General features: G+C 42.4%; 1 protein-coding gene across 2 annotated transcripts; it reads left to right on the top strand.

The window, feature by feature from the left end:
* The first annotated feature begins 6084 nt into the window (after window positions 1-6084).
* Window positions 6085-18318, top strand: EBI3 (Epstein-Barr virus induced 3). 2 transcript variants are annotated; one of them, XM_040330708.1, is made up of 7 exons: window positions 6085-6288; window positions 7777-7850; window positions 11224-11466; window positions 12634-12751; window positions 13995-14173; window positions 16275-16438; window positions 18067-18318. In XM_040330708.1, exons 1-7 carry the CDS (start codon window positions 6203-6205, stop codon window positions 18217-18219), a joined length of 1017 nt encoding a protein of 338 aa, XP_040186642.1. In that variant the 5' UTR covers window positions 6085-6202; the 3' UTR covers window positions 18220-18318. The 2 variants fall into 2 exon arrangements, with proteins under 2 accessions (XP_040186642.1, XP_040186643.1); XM_040330709.1 differs by having other exon boundaries at window positions 6209-6293.
* Window positions 18319-18702: the final 384 nt, after the last annotated feature.

Genomic DNA, 18702 nt, shown 5'->3' with positions numbered 1-18702 from the left:
CTGCCACACACAAGGGCTGTTTCACTTCCCTCTATCACTTCCCTCTATCAACCTGGGATTCTACAACCATCCACTGGGAGTTGTGATAGTTCCCTTCACGGGATATCTACATGCCGACAGAACTGATGTTAACCCCTCCTCATCTGGACTCAGCAGTGGTATCGTTGTACACATTTTTATACCATTATCATACTTGGGTACATGTTTTTATGACTGCTTTTGCTACCGTTTGGTATTACTCGCACCATTTTTACAGTTTATGTAGCTACATCGATTTTATCTCCAGTGCAATATTTATTTTGTTACCTACTTTAAGACTATAAAAGTTTTAATGCTATTCCCATTGAGCATTGCCTGTGTGTTTTTTGTATCCTGCTATCCATTTTCCAGTGGTTTGTAGCTGCACTGGGAATCGGCCTGCAAGGAGATCAGCTAAAAAGCTAAAAGTAGTTGGATCTGTATGTGTGTTATAATTAATCGAAATTAGTCGATTAAAAAAAAAAACGATTAATCGAACACAACATTTTTAATCAGTAACAGCCCTAATATATATATATATATATATATATATATATATATATATATATATATATATATTTATATATATATATATATATATATATTTATATTTATTTTTAATGGCAGCCTCCATATTTCTTCAATACAGTTTTCTTTTGATACAGAAATAGTATAATATGCAAATAATCAGCTTGCTGTAAATACAATGAACTTATATTAAACTTATTAAAATGACTAAACTTTCAAGTTATATCTTCTCTTTAATAATCCTGTATATTGCCAACTGCCCCTGATCTGTAATGTTAGCTTTTGGCTTTCTAAAATTGATGAAGTTATTTTGAGTTTAGGAGTTATGGAAGCACAGTGTTCAGCAAACAAATGTTTGGACCAATAAGGTTTACTGAAAGTGTTAGCTAGGCATACACTATATTACCAAAAGTATTGGGACACCTGCCCTTAAGCCTCGTACACACGCTCGGTTTTCTCGGAAAAAAACAGCAAGAAAACTGCTGGCAGAGCTTTCTTGCCGAGAAAACCTTGTGTGTACGAGGCTTTCAGGTTTCTCATCAGGAAATCTGGCCAGAATTTCGACGAGAAAAAAAAGAGAACCTGCGCTCTTTTTTCTCGTTGAGATTCTTGTCGGCCTGTTTCCCGACGAGAAACCCGAGAGTGTGTATACTTACCTGTCGCCGTGGAAACCCGCGCATCCACATGACCCATAATGGCATCCCAGTCTTAGTCCGTAGGGTTTAATATTGAGTTGGCCCACCCTTTGCAGCTATAACAGATTTAACTCTTCTGGGGAGGCCGTCCACAAGGTTTAGGAGTGTGTCTATGGGAATGTTTGACCATTCTTCCAGAAGCACATTTGTGAGGCCAGACACTGATGTGGGTGAGAAGGCCTGGCTCGCAGTCTCCGCTCTAATTCATCCCAAAGGTGTTCTGTTGGGTTGAGGTCAGGATCTATTTCATCCACCCCAAACTCACTCATCCATGTCTTTATGGACCTTACTTTGTGCACTGGTGTGAAGTCATGTTGGAACAGGAAAGGGCCATCCCCAAACTGTTCCCACAAAGTTAGGAGCATGAAATTGTCCAAAATGTCTTGGTATGCTGACACCTTAAGAGTTACCCTTGCTGGCTAAAATCAACCCCTGAAAAACAACCCCACACCATAACCCCCCCTCCACCAAATGATTTGGACCAGTGCAAAAACGCAAGCTCCATAAAGATATGGATGAGCCAGTTTGGGGTGGAGGAACTTGTCTGCCCTTACCTCAACCCGAAAGAACACCTTTGGGATGAATTAGAGCTTCACCTCACAAATGTGCTTCTGGAAGAATAGTCAAACATTCCCATAGACACACTCCTAAACCTTGTGGACGGCCTTCCCAGAAGAGTTGAAGCTGTTATAACTGCAAAGGGTGGGCCAACTCAATATTGAACTAAGACTTGTGTCTCAACCATAATGCACTTTTGGGGTAAGGGGGCGTATCGGGGCTGCAGGTAATAGGCCTATATTGGACAAAGGTGCCCACCATTGATCATGAGGATGGTCTTTGAACAGCAGGCCCTTTGCCCTGAAGAGCAAGGTCACATATTTGTGGAAGACACTAGGCAGACCAGCCAAAAGGGATCAAAGCCTGGAGGCTGCCTGTATATGGTAGGCAGAAAATTCCTTGGAAGATCACTAACCCCCAGGAGGACTCGACAGAATGGGGATTAAAAAGGCAAATTCCTTAACTAAGAATAGCACAGTGGCACCCTACAACACCACTTCCTCCCAAAGCACAAGACACTCAAAGAAGCTAACTCTTTACCCAAAGGGTTCAGACTGACTAATGATTTGTCACTTCATGACCCCGAATCTGAGGGCCATCAAAATGTGACTTAACTCAAGCCACATAACGGTTATACTGCTTATTATATACAGTAGGTTTTTTGGAGGTATAATGTTTCCTTCTCGCATGACATTTTCAGGACCACTGAGCTTCAGTTCTGTTTTACTTAATCTTTCCATGTGCCTTTCACCCACTCCACGAAATGCCAAAAGCTGTAGAACAGACATAGAATTACTGGTATATACAGAAGTTTTGTAAAATACAACAACTCAGATTTCGGGAATAAGGGGCAATAGGTCTTAGATCACTCATCAAAAATTAAACAAACACAGTTTCACTTTTTATTCAACAAGGCAAACATTACAAAGCAAAATAACCCACAACCAAGGCTGACTACCTTAAAAACATAATGTGTAGCTGCTGGGGGAATACAACATGTCCTTCCAGAGGACACATTCTTTATAGCCAAAAGTTTATGGACACTTGAACATCATACATATCCTATTCCAAAACCATTGGCAGCATCAATATAGCTGGTCCCCAGATGCAAATTTAACAGCCTCTACTGTAAGGCTGGGTTCCCCGCATCCAATTCGCAATAGAAGGAGATTTTGATCGGTTCTTTATGGAGCATATATCCCGTGCATTTGGCACAAAAAAGCTGTGCGTCTTTTAGTCCGTTTCAGGTCCAAATTCAGCCCAAAAATCGGACCCGATACGGTGAACCAGAAAGCACCAGACCCCTGCTGTGAGACTGATGTGGGGATGGTGTGAACCCAGGCTAAAAGCTTTCCACAAGATTTAGAACTGTGTGGAATTTGTGCCCATTAGGCCAAAAGAGCATTTGGGAGGTCAGGAACTGATGTTGGGTGAGCAATCTGGTTCATCCCAGAAGTGTTCAGTAGGGTTTTAAATAGGGCTTTGTGCAGGTCACTCGAGTTTCTCCACATCAAACTCGCCAATTCATGTCTTTACATAGCTGGCTTTGTACACAGAGGCACGGTCATGCTGGAATGGTCTTTCACTAACTGTTCCCATGCAGTTGGAAAAACATAACTGCCTAAAATGTCTTTGTTTGCTGTAACATTAACAGTACCCTTCACTGAGATCACCTGAATTAAAGTGATACTAAAGCTTTGTGTTTTTTTTATTTTAGAAAAATAACAAACATGTCATACTTACCTCCACTGTGCAGCTCGTTTTGCACAGAGTGGCCCAGATCGTCCTCTTCTGGGGTCCCTCTGTGGCTCTTGCGGCTCCTCCCCGCATTAGATAACCCCCTAGGAAGAAGCGCTCTCCCGGGGGGGTTACCTTGAGGGCACGCTCCTGAGTCATACACTGGGCGTCCATAGAAAACTGGGGTTGGGACTTTAAATGAGGCGTATGAAAAACACACGCCTCCATCCCTATTGGATACAAAAAAAGGGGGGTTTTTGGGACTTTAAATGAGATGCGTTTTTAAACAAACAGTAGTATAAGTAAAATAGTAAACAATAACCAAGCTCATACTTACCACCCAAACAGCAAGCCAAATTCAACTGTCTAACTGTATATGTTAAAAGCAGAGGATTGGTTGCACGCATTTGCAAGTACATGAGTAAGCTGCAGAGCCAGCGACAAGGCTCTCTGCGATCTGCAGTCCTAACTAAACTTTTGAAGTCTCCTCAATGGAGGCATATAAAGACTGATGGGTAGATGGAGGACAGGTGACTAGGGGTGTGTCCCCGCCTCCACCTATGCTTGGTATTGTGGTGAAGAGCACTGGAAAAAAACGCATACTAGTATAAGGGTATCAGCAAAACGCATCTCCATCCCTATATGGTACAAAGAAAACTGGGGTTGGGACTTTAAATGAGGCGTATGAAAAACACACGTCTCCATCCCTATTGGTCCATAGACGCCCAGTGTATGACTAGGCCCTGCCCCCGGCGCCCGCATCATTGGATTTCATTGAGAGCAGCGGGAGCCAATTGCTGCGCTGCTATCAATCTATCCAATCAAAGCCGGGACTCCATGGAGAGAAGGACGGCGGGGAAGCGCCCACGGAAATTCGGGGCTCAGGTTGCATTAAGGTGAAAAAACACGAGGGTTTACAACCCCTTTAAGCCATTTGTTGGGTTGTCCATGGTGTGTTGGGGGTGGTGGTCAAGTATTTGCAAACTATTGGTCATATATTATATTAGTATATATTACAATACTCTTTAACAACCAGCGCTTACATGAACAAATAACCACTTTTTAACATTCAAAACCGAAATACATTTTCCAGTGAAGAACATCCACTACTGGTGAACAAAGTGCAAAACGACCACAATGTAAAAAAAAACGAAGTATGTAAAAAATGCAGATCCACAATTACAGTTTTAAAGTCTATATAATCAATTCCGTTCATGCTTCCACAACCCTGTACAATATCCCTCGGATAGGTAAAGAAGGCTTACCAGAAAATATTGACTTTAATATAAGTGAATCACATAATGCTTTTCAATATGATCCCTATGTGTGGCAAGCTCCCAAGAAGGAATTATTTGGTTATTTGTTCATGTCAGTGCTGGTTTATAAAGGGTATTGTAAGGTTGCAAACACAGTGGGGGTATTGAAATTTGCTCAGTGCAGGGAATAAGTGTTGCTTAGAGTGAATATGCATGACAGCATTTGACAGCTGCCATAGTGAGTGAGTGAGAAACTTATATAGCGCAACAAATGCAAACTTAATCGCCTCAAGGCGATCAGAATATCTACAACTAAAAGCCTAGGCCTCATAAACAGACAGTACTCTAAAGCAGGGGTCTCCAAACTTTCTAAACAAAGGGCCAGTTTACTTTATGGGGGCTGGACTGGGACCATCGGGAGTAGAAAATGTCCCGACATCAGTAGGAGTAAACATTGCCCCATCTCTTGGTGTTAGTATGAGAAATTGTACCCAACCATTGGTGTCATTGGAAGGAATTGTGCCCAACCATTGGTGTCATTGGAAGAAATCGTACTCCACCGTTGGAGTCATTGGGAGAAAATGTGCCCCTTCATCGGTGTCTGTGGATAAAATAGTGCCCCAGGGGTCAGATAAAAACAATCAAGGGGCTGCATCTGGCCCCCGAGCCACAGTTTGGAGTCCACTGCTCTAAAGGATAGTGCTCCTGTTGACTATAGCAACCAGAGTCGTAAATTTGTTTTCTAATATGGGCATGCAAACTTAAGACCCTGGCTTTTTTTCCTAATTCGTCCAAGCACATTTGACCAAATCAGTGTGTGATGACGCCAGAGTCATTTGGCTTTTTGGGCACAACTCTTCCATGAAAACGACTTTCGATAAAACGACTCGTAGATGACTGTACCAGGTTTACTGGCACACAAAAAAGGCTCTATTGTGGGCCCAGTTGGAACAATAATAATGGGCACCAGTGTCTTAAATCATGGTTGTCCCAGCTCTTAAAAGTTGAATATTATCACACAATTAAACCAAAAATGCTTGTAATCTCCCTTACGTCCAGTGAGCTACAAGGATTATGTAATGTCTACCGGTAACTTTAAACTGCTAAAAAAAAATCCCAGAGCTGTTTTGATACCTGTCCCAAAGTCTTTGTTCTGTGAAAGGCACCCTTGTGAGGTTAGTATGTGAAAAATACCATGGACTTTCCAGTACAACGATGGTAAGTTCTCATATGCTGCAAGCATGAATTCTACCATGTAAGGGGTTTGAAACTATTAGGCGTCGGAGAGGTTCTTCCTCATTTTCTTTGTTTCTAGTAATTCCCTTTAGTTTTCTTACCAGAATGGGAACTGAAAGATCAGATGTTTCACACGAGGCACTATTTAAGATGTAAACACAATCTGAGATCCTTATGCAAATTGCAGTTCTTGCTGAACATCGTAGCTTTTTGAAAGACCTTGCAGAAGAGCTAAAGCCATATTTTCCATTGTGCTTCGGGTAAGGTAGGAAAATGGTGTTGTGCCATATTGTTTATTATATTGTAGTAACTTCTGTTGGCCGCATACAGAGAAACTTTCAATACCAACCCCATTTTTACAGATTTTATTCATAAAACCAATCGAAAGGAACAAAGGAACCAACCATCACCTTATGGTGCCAACAGAAAAAGGTTGGTGGCAGGTTGCATACATCCATTTAGTCCTTTACACAAAATCTGGTTAAAAGTGGTTAACATTTCCATGTATGTGGCCTTAAAATCTGTTTTGTCTTTTGTGCTGGCTTTGAGTATCCCTCCCATGTCTTACTTTTTTGCCTTAAGCATTTGGGATTTTTATGTTGCCAGCTAAAAATTATGTGTTCTTTTTGTTTGTAGTGAGCCCAAAAGTGTGCAGTATTCTATTGTGTTGTATCTGAATATGGCTGGCCATTGATGACAGATAGCGCAGCATGAACCAACAGTTGTGCCAGTCTCTGCTTGACTTTCTACAAGTTATTGCAATACTGGGGCCCCCCAGAATCCTTAAATGCTCGCAGACCATGAGGTGGACCATACAGGAAGATCTTCCAACACAATGGAAAACCTTACTGTGCAAAAATGTGTCTCTGATGCCAGAACTGCTTATCAGTTCAGAGACAATAATGTCACCTAGTACCCATAGCGCCAAATCCCCTCCCCCGCTCACTTTATTAAGAATGAGTCTTTTTAAGGCAAGAGAATAATAAAATGTTAAACTTAAAATAGAATAGGTTCAATTAATTTAAAAAAGATATCTCTTACACTGCACCTCCCCCTCAAAATAAAACCGCTGTGCCTGGGGCAGCTTTCCCTTTTGCCCCCACCTTGTCCCAACTCTTGTACTTATTATTTTGCTTTTAATAATTTATAACCCATTTTACCCCCCCCCCCCCCCCCCCCCGCACAACGGTCCCAGTGTTATTTTTTGCTTTTTTTCTTTGTTCATATAGCAAGAAACTGATTTTATTACTCATTTTGACATCTTCCCCAGGCATGTAAAATGTTTGACTCAATAATCAGGAGTGTATCTAGAGCTGTGATTAACAGCACCCAGGAGAAAACTAAGCATTAGCCTACTAAGTGGATAATATCTGAAATCACTTTAATTTCTCCTGTCTCCTGAGCAGCATTGGATGATTTCCTCTTACCTGTTTCAGCAACAACTGTAACAATTTTTGATGTCCCATCACCGGCTGCCAATGGACAATGGTTACCGGGACAAACAAAGATGGTAAATCACTCCAGGGTGGACACAGACAGAAATTAAAACGTAATAGAGGTTCTAACTCTTTTCTACTCCGTCCAACGCAAAAAAAGGTTTTCGCTAAAGATACACTATGATGTCTATGTTGTGTTTTCCTATGCATATCCAGAATCAGTTTTGTGCTCAAATGAGGATCCCTATTTTGCTGTTGTCGTTTTAAGAGGTGGAGTTGTCTTCTGAGTATCGGTTTTGTCTGTTGTAACAGGAGGATGATCTTGCTGCTCAGTCTCGGCGTCCTGCTACTTATGCCTTTTCCTTCTGATTTCTTGGAGAACACAGGTGAAGTATAAAAATATTCAAACTACTCTAGTGATATGGAAAAGCTTTGCTTCTGGTATTAGTAATGCCCCGTACATACGTGCGGGATTTCCGACGGGAAAAGTTCCTGTCGGAAATCCTGAGGGGAAAGCCGAGAATATGCTCAGTCGAGAACTGGTTCATTCTTCCCCCCTACACACGGCCGGTTTTCCCGACAGGAAAACTGTGATGGAGCTTTGGCCAGGATTCCTCGCCGTGTGTATGCTCCATCGCAGTTTTTCGCATAGGTAAACTGTTAAAAACCACCGGGCAAAAGCCCGCCAGTTTTCCCAGCGGGAAAAAAAGAGAACTGGTTCTCTTTTTTTTGTCCGGCGGTTTTTGGGCAGTTTTCCCATTCGAAAAACTGCAAGGAGCATACACACGGTTGGGATTCCCGGCCAAAAGCTCTCCCCACAGTTTTCCCATCAGGAAAACTGATTTTGTGTACGAGGCATAAGGCTGATAGTCTTTAATTTCAAGTATGTATTTGCCATACCTGAGGAATTGCTGTGGAAGTTGACAATCACTGTAGTATTTGGTGCTACTACAGTGACCACTGCAATCTTCAAGGTCCTGTGGAAGCACTTGGTACTGCCACCATTCACATAACACCTTGTATTTTTTTGTTCAGTGAAGAAAGTAGATTGGTGGTGACATTATAATCTTTATTTTTTTCACTGAAAAAAAATACAAGGTCCTTCTCTCCGCCTAGTCCAATCAGAGAATGCTTGGTATTTACTGAAAAAAAAAATACAAAGCGCTCTAGGAATGGTGGAGGTGCCACAGCATCTTTACATGGTTAGTGTGCAGAGAGGAAGCCACTCGAAATCGGAAGATCATGGCTTTCACTGTATATGTAGCGCAGACCAGTATTTCTCAACCTTTTTTTCAATCAAGGCATCTTTTAGAAATCGTGGACAATCTTGAGACACCCTTTTATAAATGATGAACCGTCTGGAGGCACCCCATTCTAAAATGTAAAAACGATTCCAATAGTTTTACATAATGCAGCAACAGCCGCAAGTCCAAGCAGGACACCCAACGTTAGAGGTGATTTATTCTTCCAATGCAAACACGCTTTTGCAAACTAGTACTGACTAGTATTCCAATGTTTCTCCATCACTCAGCTAATATGACCCTAACGCAGTGGCGTATCTAGGGTATGGCAGCCATTGCAAGTGCCATGGGCACCATGGGGAGGGGGGCGGCAAAAAGCCAACCCCCGCATGAAAAAAAAACCCCCACCCGTCCTCCCGCACTAATCTCCCTGTACCGCGGCCGCCCTGCTGGAGCGTGACGCCGGCACAGCAATTGCTAATATTTCTCCTTCTGCCTGGGGAGGGGAGTGACATAGCCATATGATAAATAAACTGTAATAAAGTGATTTGTGAACAGCTGTTGCACAAATCACTTTATTACACTTTATTAATGATATCTATGGCTATGCATATTTATAATTTATTTAATCCATAATGAGCACTATATTTGATGCCTGGCACACACACACAATCGCACATGATGATGACTTAAACGTTTTAAGTCATCATGTGCGATTGCGCCCCCCAAAAACTTTCAGCACCAGCCGCTAGTGGTCCCCAGTGTGCCGCTCTGTCCCTAGTTATCTGAAAGATGGGTTTCAAATGTTTTGACAGGGGCGCAGTTTCAGTGCTTGCCATAGGCGCCATTTTCACTAGATACGCCTCTGCCCTACCGCTAATGGAGAGGGGCAGGGGAGGGTCAAACAAGGATGCTGACATCCTCCTTATCAACCGATGATGTCATTGGTCGTTAAGACGCTGGCAGCTAAAAGGTTGTAATGAGTATAGAGAACCACCATAGAGAATAAAAAAATCCCAATTTTTGTTGCCAACATCCCAATGTTAAGTTTATAGAAAACCAAAAAAGGAAAAGGTAAGTCCCTCCCCCCCCCCCCCCCCCCGGTACTATGGGACTTTTATACACAGAATATTATAAAAATATGAAATGTATTAATATTTAGAAGTTAAAAACATTATAGTGGTGTAACATAACACCAAGTAACATAGGTCGTACAGCATATATATAAAGTACCATGCTCACAGAGAGCTACATAAACTTAAAGAAAAACATTTCTCCTATAGTCCGACGCGTTTCGGGAGATTTGGCATATATCCCTTCTCTTCAGGGGCATGGATAGGTTGATACCAATGTACTCAATGCTGTATTATAGAGTTGTACATTTATTACAAGATTCTTAAGAAGAAATGAAAAGACAAGGAGCGAAAACCCTCGAATGTATGTTGGCAAATTGGATGAAAGACCCCCTCAAGGCTCACAAGGTCCAGCACAAGGATCCCCAAAACAGGAACCTCCACAGCTCACTAACAAAGGGCCCGACGTAAGATGAGAGAAAAAATATATATCGGCGGATGCTGCTGCTCTGGAGTCTTGAGGAGACCAAGCCAACGTTCTCTTTTGTAGTTTCAAATCAAGGCTTACATATATATTTTTTCCTCTCATCTTACGTCGGGCCCTTTGTGAGTGAGCTGTGGAGGTTCCTGTTTTGGGGAACCCTGTGCTGGACCTCGTGAGCCTTGAGGGGGTCTTTCATTAAATTTGCCAACATACATTAGAGAGTTTTCTCTCCTCTCCTTTTAGATATTAATACATTTCATATTTTTTCGATTTTCTAAAAACCTAAAAGGTTGTAATGGTGTACAATGAGAACCCGTGACTTAGCGTAACTAAAAGGCAGCCTTCATCCACACTTTACTATACAATTTTAGGTACATTTTTTTCCATTTTGCCAAGGCACCCATGAAGAAACCTCAAGGCACCCTGGTGAAAAAGGATGGCGTAGACCACTACAGTGATTCACAGCATTTCCAAAGGCCCTCCAAATATCACATATGCATGCTTAAGCCTGGTACACACTGCAAGCTTTTTCATTTGACAAACAGGTTGAATGAAAAAAAAACTGACAGATCTCTGTACCAACACAAACGATGTTGGTGTGGCATTTTCCCCCTGCTGTGCTAATGTATTCTGACAGGGGGAGCGCCCCTTCCTCTGCCAGAATACACTGATCAGCGCTTGCAGCCATTGTCTGTGAGTACTGATCAGATGCTGGGTCAGGCTCAGGTATAAGTAAGATTTCTGGTCATCCCATATTACATAGGAACCCAATTTTTTTGTACTGTCTGTAGGTGCCTATAGCCACATTGCTGCTTGGGGAAGTGCTTTAACTGCAATGATTGTTTGTTAGGGAAGGTTGCCGGTGCATAGACAAAACTACATTTCCATGCATATCAATGAGACCGCAATCTTTTGCACGTTCTTGTCAAGATGCTAAGTTATCTATCTCTGCTTCTCACAGTGAGTACTCCCATCACACAGCAGTATGAGCAGCTGGGGACAGACGTCATCATGCAGTGTGACTCTTGGTTGCTGGGTGTTAAATGGAAGCATAATGGGGTCTGGATCCCTCACAATACTAAGATGCATGCAAATGGACAGCAGCTGACCCTGATGGAAGTGAAGAAGCACCAGGCCGGTACATACAGCTGTCACAACCCTGACAACGACAAGGTGTTATCTATGACGGAGCTATACCTTGGATGTGAGTTGAAACCTGCAGTACACAAGTTTATACAAACCAATGAACGATGAAAAAAATTAGGGGGGATTTGTAAAGGAATATATAGGATGCCATTGCTCATCTGTCAATAATTTAAACCAGTGGTCTCAAAACTGCAGCGGGGGTCCAAATGCGGGGGTCCAAACAATGTTAGAATTCCTTATCTGTAAATTTGTTGTCAGTTACTTAAAGGGTTGTATTTCTGAGAAAAAAAAAAAAGATCATACAGCTTTTCATCCACCAGAACCATTCCATTAATTCCAAGCAAATATGGCAGAAAATACCACATTATGGCCAATAGATGGCACTGACTATCCTAGGTATTACGTATGTTCCTCAGCTCCATCTAGTGGCCATAATGTGGTATTTTCAACATTCACACTTTGAATTGCAGAGCACATAGCCCGAAATTATTTGATTTTTCTCCATTTGCAAAGAATGAATTGAATGCCGTTTCGATGGACAAACGGCAGTGCAAATGTTTTCTAAATTCACCCCAAAGTGTTATAGGCCTTCAGCGTGACAGCCAGGTAGCTAGCATTTCAGGAGCAAGCAATGGCAGCCTCCAGAAGTTCTCTCATAACATGTGAACTTAACTGCTTGATTCCCCTTGTCTGTTCCCTGAAGATGCCACACTCTGGAGGGCAGGGGCGGACTGACCATTGGGACTCTCGGGCACTGCCCGGGGGCCCCATGCCACTAGGGGGCCCCATCAGGGTTGCCAGGCTCAATAAAACCAGGGACAGTATGTAAAAATCTGTGTTTTTTTTTACATCTGTCCCTGATATGTCCAAAACCGACATGCTTTTAATGTGAAAATCCTGAGATTTTAGCTGCCCGGCCTCTGCAATGCCTCCTGGCGTGGTGGCCATCTGTAAGCCCGGGGGCTCCATAATCTTCTATTGCCCGGGGGCCCCATGAGTTGTCAGTCCACCCCTGCTGGAGGGATATAAGAACCCAGAAAGTAAGCCTTCACTTAATTCCACATTTGTCAAAACTTTTGACAATTTTGATGACCTAAACTAACTCATAGGAGCAAATGTTTGCTTTCAGTGCCAAAAAAATGATACGTGAAATGTAATTTGCTTCTAGATAGAGATGTAGACACTTTTTATTGCATGTCATGATCATTAACAGATTTGTGTTTAGTTCCTCCACAGATATTGAACGTCCAGTGCTGGGCCTCGGAGTACCCAGAAAGGATTAACTGTACCTGGGACGACCAGCCGGACACTCACTTACACACTACCTTCACTACTACCTATAGGTAAATAACGTTCGTGTCCCTCTGTGTTGTGGGTGGACTGCCCATTTGGGATCAGGTAATGGACCTGTGCAATTTGGGATGTGATCCCAGTTGGCCTGAGTTACAAATATCCAGAAATATTATATAATAAATTACATACTAGTGATTGGCGCACTAGTGTATGGCATGTGTGGTAGACAACGGAACGCAGGCGCACTAACAATAGCGTGGGCAATAATAAACGTGGGCAATGCCGTGTTTGACGGCTCCCGCGTGCATGATGTGCTTTAACTGCCTAATGATGGCTTGCTTCACTGATAGTGACAGCTACTGTATTTGGATCTCATATTGAGAGTTGACAGCAACAGATTCCAAATTCAAATAGCACACTTGAAATTAATTCTGGACCTTTTATCTGCTCCTTGTAAATGAGGGAATAACACACACCTGGCCATTGTATCAATGTACCAATATTTATGCAAAGAAAAAGTTATTGCGCATACCCCAATACCTAACCAAACTAGCTGCGTCTCAAAGATGTCATACAACATCAAACAAATATGGAACAAAAGGGAGTCGCGCTTCTAAGATTGTTAAAAGACATACATTAAGTGTCTATAAAAATAAAAATAAATGACACCCTTTAAATAAATTAAAGTGATAACATAAATGTTCATGGCACTATTAATATGACATAATTAATACCAGTGCAGAAAAAATGTAAGGAAAAATAAAATGTGAAAAAATATGATAAAAAGCAAAAAGATTTAGATAGTCCCAAAATATATTGATGAAAACAGCAGTAGATCCCAAGGTGCAAAATGAAATCCAAATTTTTGCACCTTGGGATCTACTGCTGTTTTCATCAATATATTTTGGGACTATCTAAATCTTTTTGCTTTTTATCATATTTTTTCACATTTTATTTTTCCTTACATTTTTTCTGCACTGGTATTAATTATGTCATATTAATAGTGCCATGAACATTTATGTTATCACTTTAATTTATTTAAAGGGTGTCATTTATTTTTATTTTTATAGACACTTAATGTATGTCTTTTAACAATCTTAGAAGCGCGACTCCCTTTTGTTCCACACCTGACTGTATATATTATATAATTTATGTAGAGTTAGTAGTATATTTGGTGCTCTTTTCAATAGTGGAACATTATGGTTGATCTACGGCTGATTTGGGGCCTAATATCCGCATATTATTATAGTATGTCTCAAATAGTTATTTCAACTGTGAATTATGTCACTGCAGGTTGGGATTGACAGGTTCGGACCCTCCCAGCCAGTGCCTTCAGCTTGATTTCAATCCATACAGCTGCCAGATTACAGAGTTCAAGATGTTTGCAGAAGTTCCGTACCTTCTAAATGTGACAGCTGTAAATCCACTGGGATCGATAACGCTGCTGCATCACTTTTTCGTAGAGAACATCAGTGAGTTCTGAGACACGGGTTTACAGGCGGGGGATGGATATCTAGAATATATCATTTTCTGTCTTTAGATGTTGTGATGTATCATTGCTTAGCTCTCCTCCTTAAAGCGGAGGTTCACCATCAATATAAAATGCAGCTTATTCAGATCAGCACAATAAGTCCATATACAGTCTGCTATCCCTAATTTTTAAAATCATTGCAATACCTTTTAGCAGGCAAAAATAGTAGGCACTTCCGGGTATCCCTCCCGCGGGAGTGGACGTGTCACTTCACTTCACTAGATCGCAATGTCTCCTGGGAGCACAGTGTCACGCTTCCCAGGAGACGATTCATAACGCTGATTCTCGATTTTACTCATCACGTGACTCATGAAGCAGGTCACGTGATGAGGGTGCCATTTTAATTGTTGGCAAATAGGTAAAATCTTCCATTACACACTGCACTGCCCATGCGCGGGATAGAGCAGCATTCACGAATCCCGGAAGTATTTGCTTGTGGGCTTAACAATGCAATACAAGTTCACGGCCAACGCCCTACGGACAAAAGTCCTACGCTTTGTCTGCTTGTGTGTACGAGGCTTAACATTTGGAGCTTTCCGGAACTTGGTTAGGATGCAACTGACTGCCTCAGGGGGAATGTTTGTGGAAGGCTTGAAGACTACTTACACACTGAGGCATTGGCTATTTTCAGCACCGCGTTACCATCTTTTTTTGTGGCGCTTTTCGCCCACTAGCGGCTGAAAAAGGGTTAAAACCGCCCGCAAAGCACCATTGCAGCGGCGCTTCTCCGGCGGCACTGCCCATTGATTTCAATGGGCAGGGGTACTTTAGGAGCGGTGTATACAACACTCCTATAGCGCTGCAAAGATGCGACTAGCAGGAATTTTTTTTAGCGTCCGGCCAGCGCACCGCTCCACTGTGAAAGACCTTGGGCGCTATTTTTAGCATTATAGCGCCTGAAAAGCGTCCCAGTGTGAAAGCAGCCTTAGAGGATATCAGTCTTGGCCTATTATTAGGACATTAAAACTTAGGACACCATTTTAAAAACTACACAACTTATTTTTTTTTTAACACACTGGAAAAGGCATAACTAGAACCTTCAGTGCCCAGGTGCAAGAAACCAAGAAGGGCCTCCCTGGCCCCTTCCCACTGGTCCCGGGGGCCTTTTATGCCATTGTGGGACTTTTATTACAGCCCTGGAGCAGGCCACCTTCCTGCCCAACAGTGGGAATCCAGCTGCATTTGTGTGACCTTTGCGACCCCGGTAGTACCGCCTCTGGTGTCAGTATTTTTTTTTTATATATATATATATATATATATATTTTACATATTTTTTTAGGGCCCTCATTGGGGCGTTTTAGCGAAATATCAGGGGTCTAAACAGACCCCCTGATGTCTCACTTTTGAGACAGCAAAAGGGACTGAGGACAGATTCATTAGTCCCTTTCTTTGTAGCCTCAGCTGCACAGATTGATGAACAGGAATAGCTCTGTACAGAGCTTCCCATTCATTCATAGTTTACTATGCCCCAGCTATGAATGAAAAAAGAAAAAAGAAAAACAGTCAGTGATCGGTACTGATCACTTCTATTCATTAAGAAGGATGGGGCCGGTAAATGACACATCCATCTCCATTCTGACAGTATGCCCCACAGCAGCCGGTGGCAGCTGGGAGGGGAAACCCTGCAGTGCTGCCGCAAGGCGAGGGGTCAGGGAAAGACACAGGAGCCCGGGACAGCAGGACAGCGATGAGGAGGTGGCGGGAGCGGTGTGTGGAGGAACCAATGCCCTCCATTTCCCTCCTGTAGCCGCTGAACGTCTGCGGGAGGGAGAGGAGGAGAGACGGGCATTCAGCAGCTAGATGGAGGGATTGGTTCCTCTACATGCCACCCGTCTATCAAGTTGGACGGGGGGCACACAAGCACCCTGGAGTATAGGACTGGGTCACAATGGCAACCCTGTACACACGCCCCTGCACACTGAGATAACAGTGTATTTTTTGTGAAAATGTGACCATGGCCTTTAAAGAGGGCTATAGGACAGGTTGAAGATTGTGATTTAATATTTTTTTTTCATTTACTAAATGTTTATATTTTCTAACAGTACGGCCAGGTGTACCTGTGAATGTCAGCTTATCCCCTGTACACCGAGACAGCAGGAAACTATTACTGCAATGGAGTCCACCTCCTTCTTGGCCATATCCAGACTATTTCCCGCTGTCCTATTTGATCCGCTACAGAAGGGCGGGTGTTAAACAGTACAAAGTGGTGAGAAACTGAAAGATAATTTTAACTTTATTTAGATATTTTGTACTAAATGATACTAAATAATTTTCAGCGAAAACAAAATTGTGAATTTACTTCTTGTAATTTACTAGCAAAAGCGTGGCCACTTGGGAACAGACAAGGTCGGAGATATTAGACAATGCTAACTAATGTCTTAGGTCCGAGCACTAAATGCAAGTGAAGAGAGCCAAGGATATGATGGCAGGCAGTATATACAGAAGAGCAGTGCAGAGGAGTACCAGTGGGTATGTCCATGGGCAATATGTGCAGAAGAAGAGTAAGAAGGGTATGATGTTGGGCAATATGTGCAGAAGAAGGGTATAATGTTTTGCAAAATGTGCAGAAGAAGGGTATGATGTTGGGCAAAATGTGCAGAAGAAGGGTATGATGTTGGGCAAAGTGTGCAGAAGAAGGGTATGATGTTGGGCAAAATGTGCAGAAGAAGGGTATGATGTTGGGCAAAATGTGCAGAAGGGTATGATGTTGGGCAAAATGTGCAGAAGAAGGGTATGATGTTGGGCAAAATGTGCAGAAGAAGGGTATGATGTTGGGAAATATGTGCAGAAGAAGGGTATGATGTTGGGCAAAATGTGCAGAAGAAGGGTATGATGTTGGGCAAAATGTGCAGAAGAAGGGTATGATGTTGGGCAAAATGTGCAGAAGAAGGGTATGATGTTGGGCAAAATGTGCAGAAGAAGGGTATGATGTTGGGAAATATGTGCAGAAGGGTATGATGTTGGGCAATATGTGCAGAAGAAGGGTATAAAGGGTATGATACTGGGTAGTATGTGCAGGAAAGAATTACAAAGGGTATGATGGCCAACAGCATGTGCCAAGAAGGAGTAAAGATGGTATGCCAGTGGGCAGTACATGTAGAAGGGGAGTAAAGGAAGGTATGATAGTGGATCTTATGGTCAGTGGAATAGCCCACATGGTATTGATGGTATTTTTTTTAAAATAAGTGCTATTATTTAAAATAAATAAATAAACCGATTACGTGTGCTTACTTTACCAGTCATTCACTTGGGGTTGACATGCACTTCAGGGTATACATTTGGCATGCGTCATGTGCAGTGTAGCAGATGTGTCTAAAAACACAGCCTAAAAATGTGTACGACGAGCTGTCTGTCGATTTTCGGATCGTTAGTAAGGTGCTTTCGACAGCCGGTTTTGCTTTTTCGGCAGACAAAAGCTGGATGTGCAGACTATAAAATTTGTCAGATGTGAACTCAACGTCTGATTTTCGTTTCATTAGTACGGTTTTTGTACGAAAAAAAATCGTAGGAGCAAGACTACGCATACTCAGAAACAAAAGAATACATAGAAGACTATTCAACACATTACGTCACTTCTGACGTTGTATTCTGTCGTACAAAAAAAATTGTATTGTGAGTAACCTCTTCACTTTCGACAAAAAACGTTTGGTTGTCCGAAAATCTAAGCATGTGCACGAGTTGCTGGGAAGACTGTATAATTCCTTTGATGGACATAAAAACGATTTTAACATTGTAAATCACCGTAATAATACCAAGGTTATCAAAAATCTATTTAAAACGGCTTGCATTATGTAACTTCTTCTGTTTTTTCTTTTGTTTCCTTGCACCCCACAGGTTGGGCCCTATGAGCAGACGTCTTTCCTTATCACAGGAAACCGCCCCGGGTCCACTGTACTTGCACAAGTGGCAGCCAGGGATTTTACCGGTGCAGGACACTACAGTGAATGGAGCACAGTGGTGACCGGACAACCATGGAGACCACATTGAAGCTTAACTGTAGAGTGACTGTTGTAGATATGTCAATAAGATGCAAACCTTCATTTTCCAGTGTTCATCTAAACCGGGCTAGCAGCAATGAGGCAAAACATACAGGGCCGGATTCAGATACATTGGTGTATCTTTCCGGGTGGCGTAACGTATCTCAGATACGTTACGCCGCCGTAAATTAGGGCGCAAGTTCCGTATTTAGAAAGAACTTGCGCCCTTAGTTACGGCGGCGTAACGTATGTGTGTCGGCATAAGCCCAACCTAATTCAAATGTGGTTGATGTGGGCGTGTTTTATTTAAATTACATGTGACCCCGCGTATTTGACGTTTTTTTACGAACGTTGCATGCACGAATCCCAGTGCGCATGCATGAAATTACGCCGCAAATCGTCAATGCTTTAGACGTGAACGTAACGTACATACAGCCCTATTCGCGAACGACTTACGCAAACGACGTAAAATTTTCAAAACTCGACTCTGGAT

This window comes from Rana temporaria, chromosome 12 (assembly GCF_905171775.1).
Source record: "Rana temporaria chromosome 12, aRanTem1.1, whole genome shotgun sequence".
NCBI lineage: Eukaryota > Metazoa > Chordata > Amphibia > Anura > Ranidae > Rana > Rana temporaria.
The sequence above is the reverse complement of the archived record's forward strand: the minus strand, read 5'-3'. Positions and strand labels throughout refer to the sequence as shown.

Coding starts and splice junctions, on each gene's coding strand:
- EBI3 (XM_040330708.1), top strand. CDS start 6,203: ATGCAAATTGCAGTTCTTGCTGAACATCGTAGCTTTTTGAAAGACCTT. Junction 7,851..11,223: donor TGATTTCTTGGAGAACACAG/GTGAAGTATAAA, acceptor TGCTTCTCACAG/TGAGTACTCCCATCACACAG. Junction 11,467..12,633: donor GACGGAGCTATACCTTGGAT/GTGAGTTGAAAC, acceptor ATTTGTGTTTAG/TTCCTCCACAGATATTGAAC.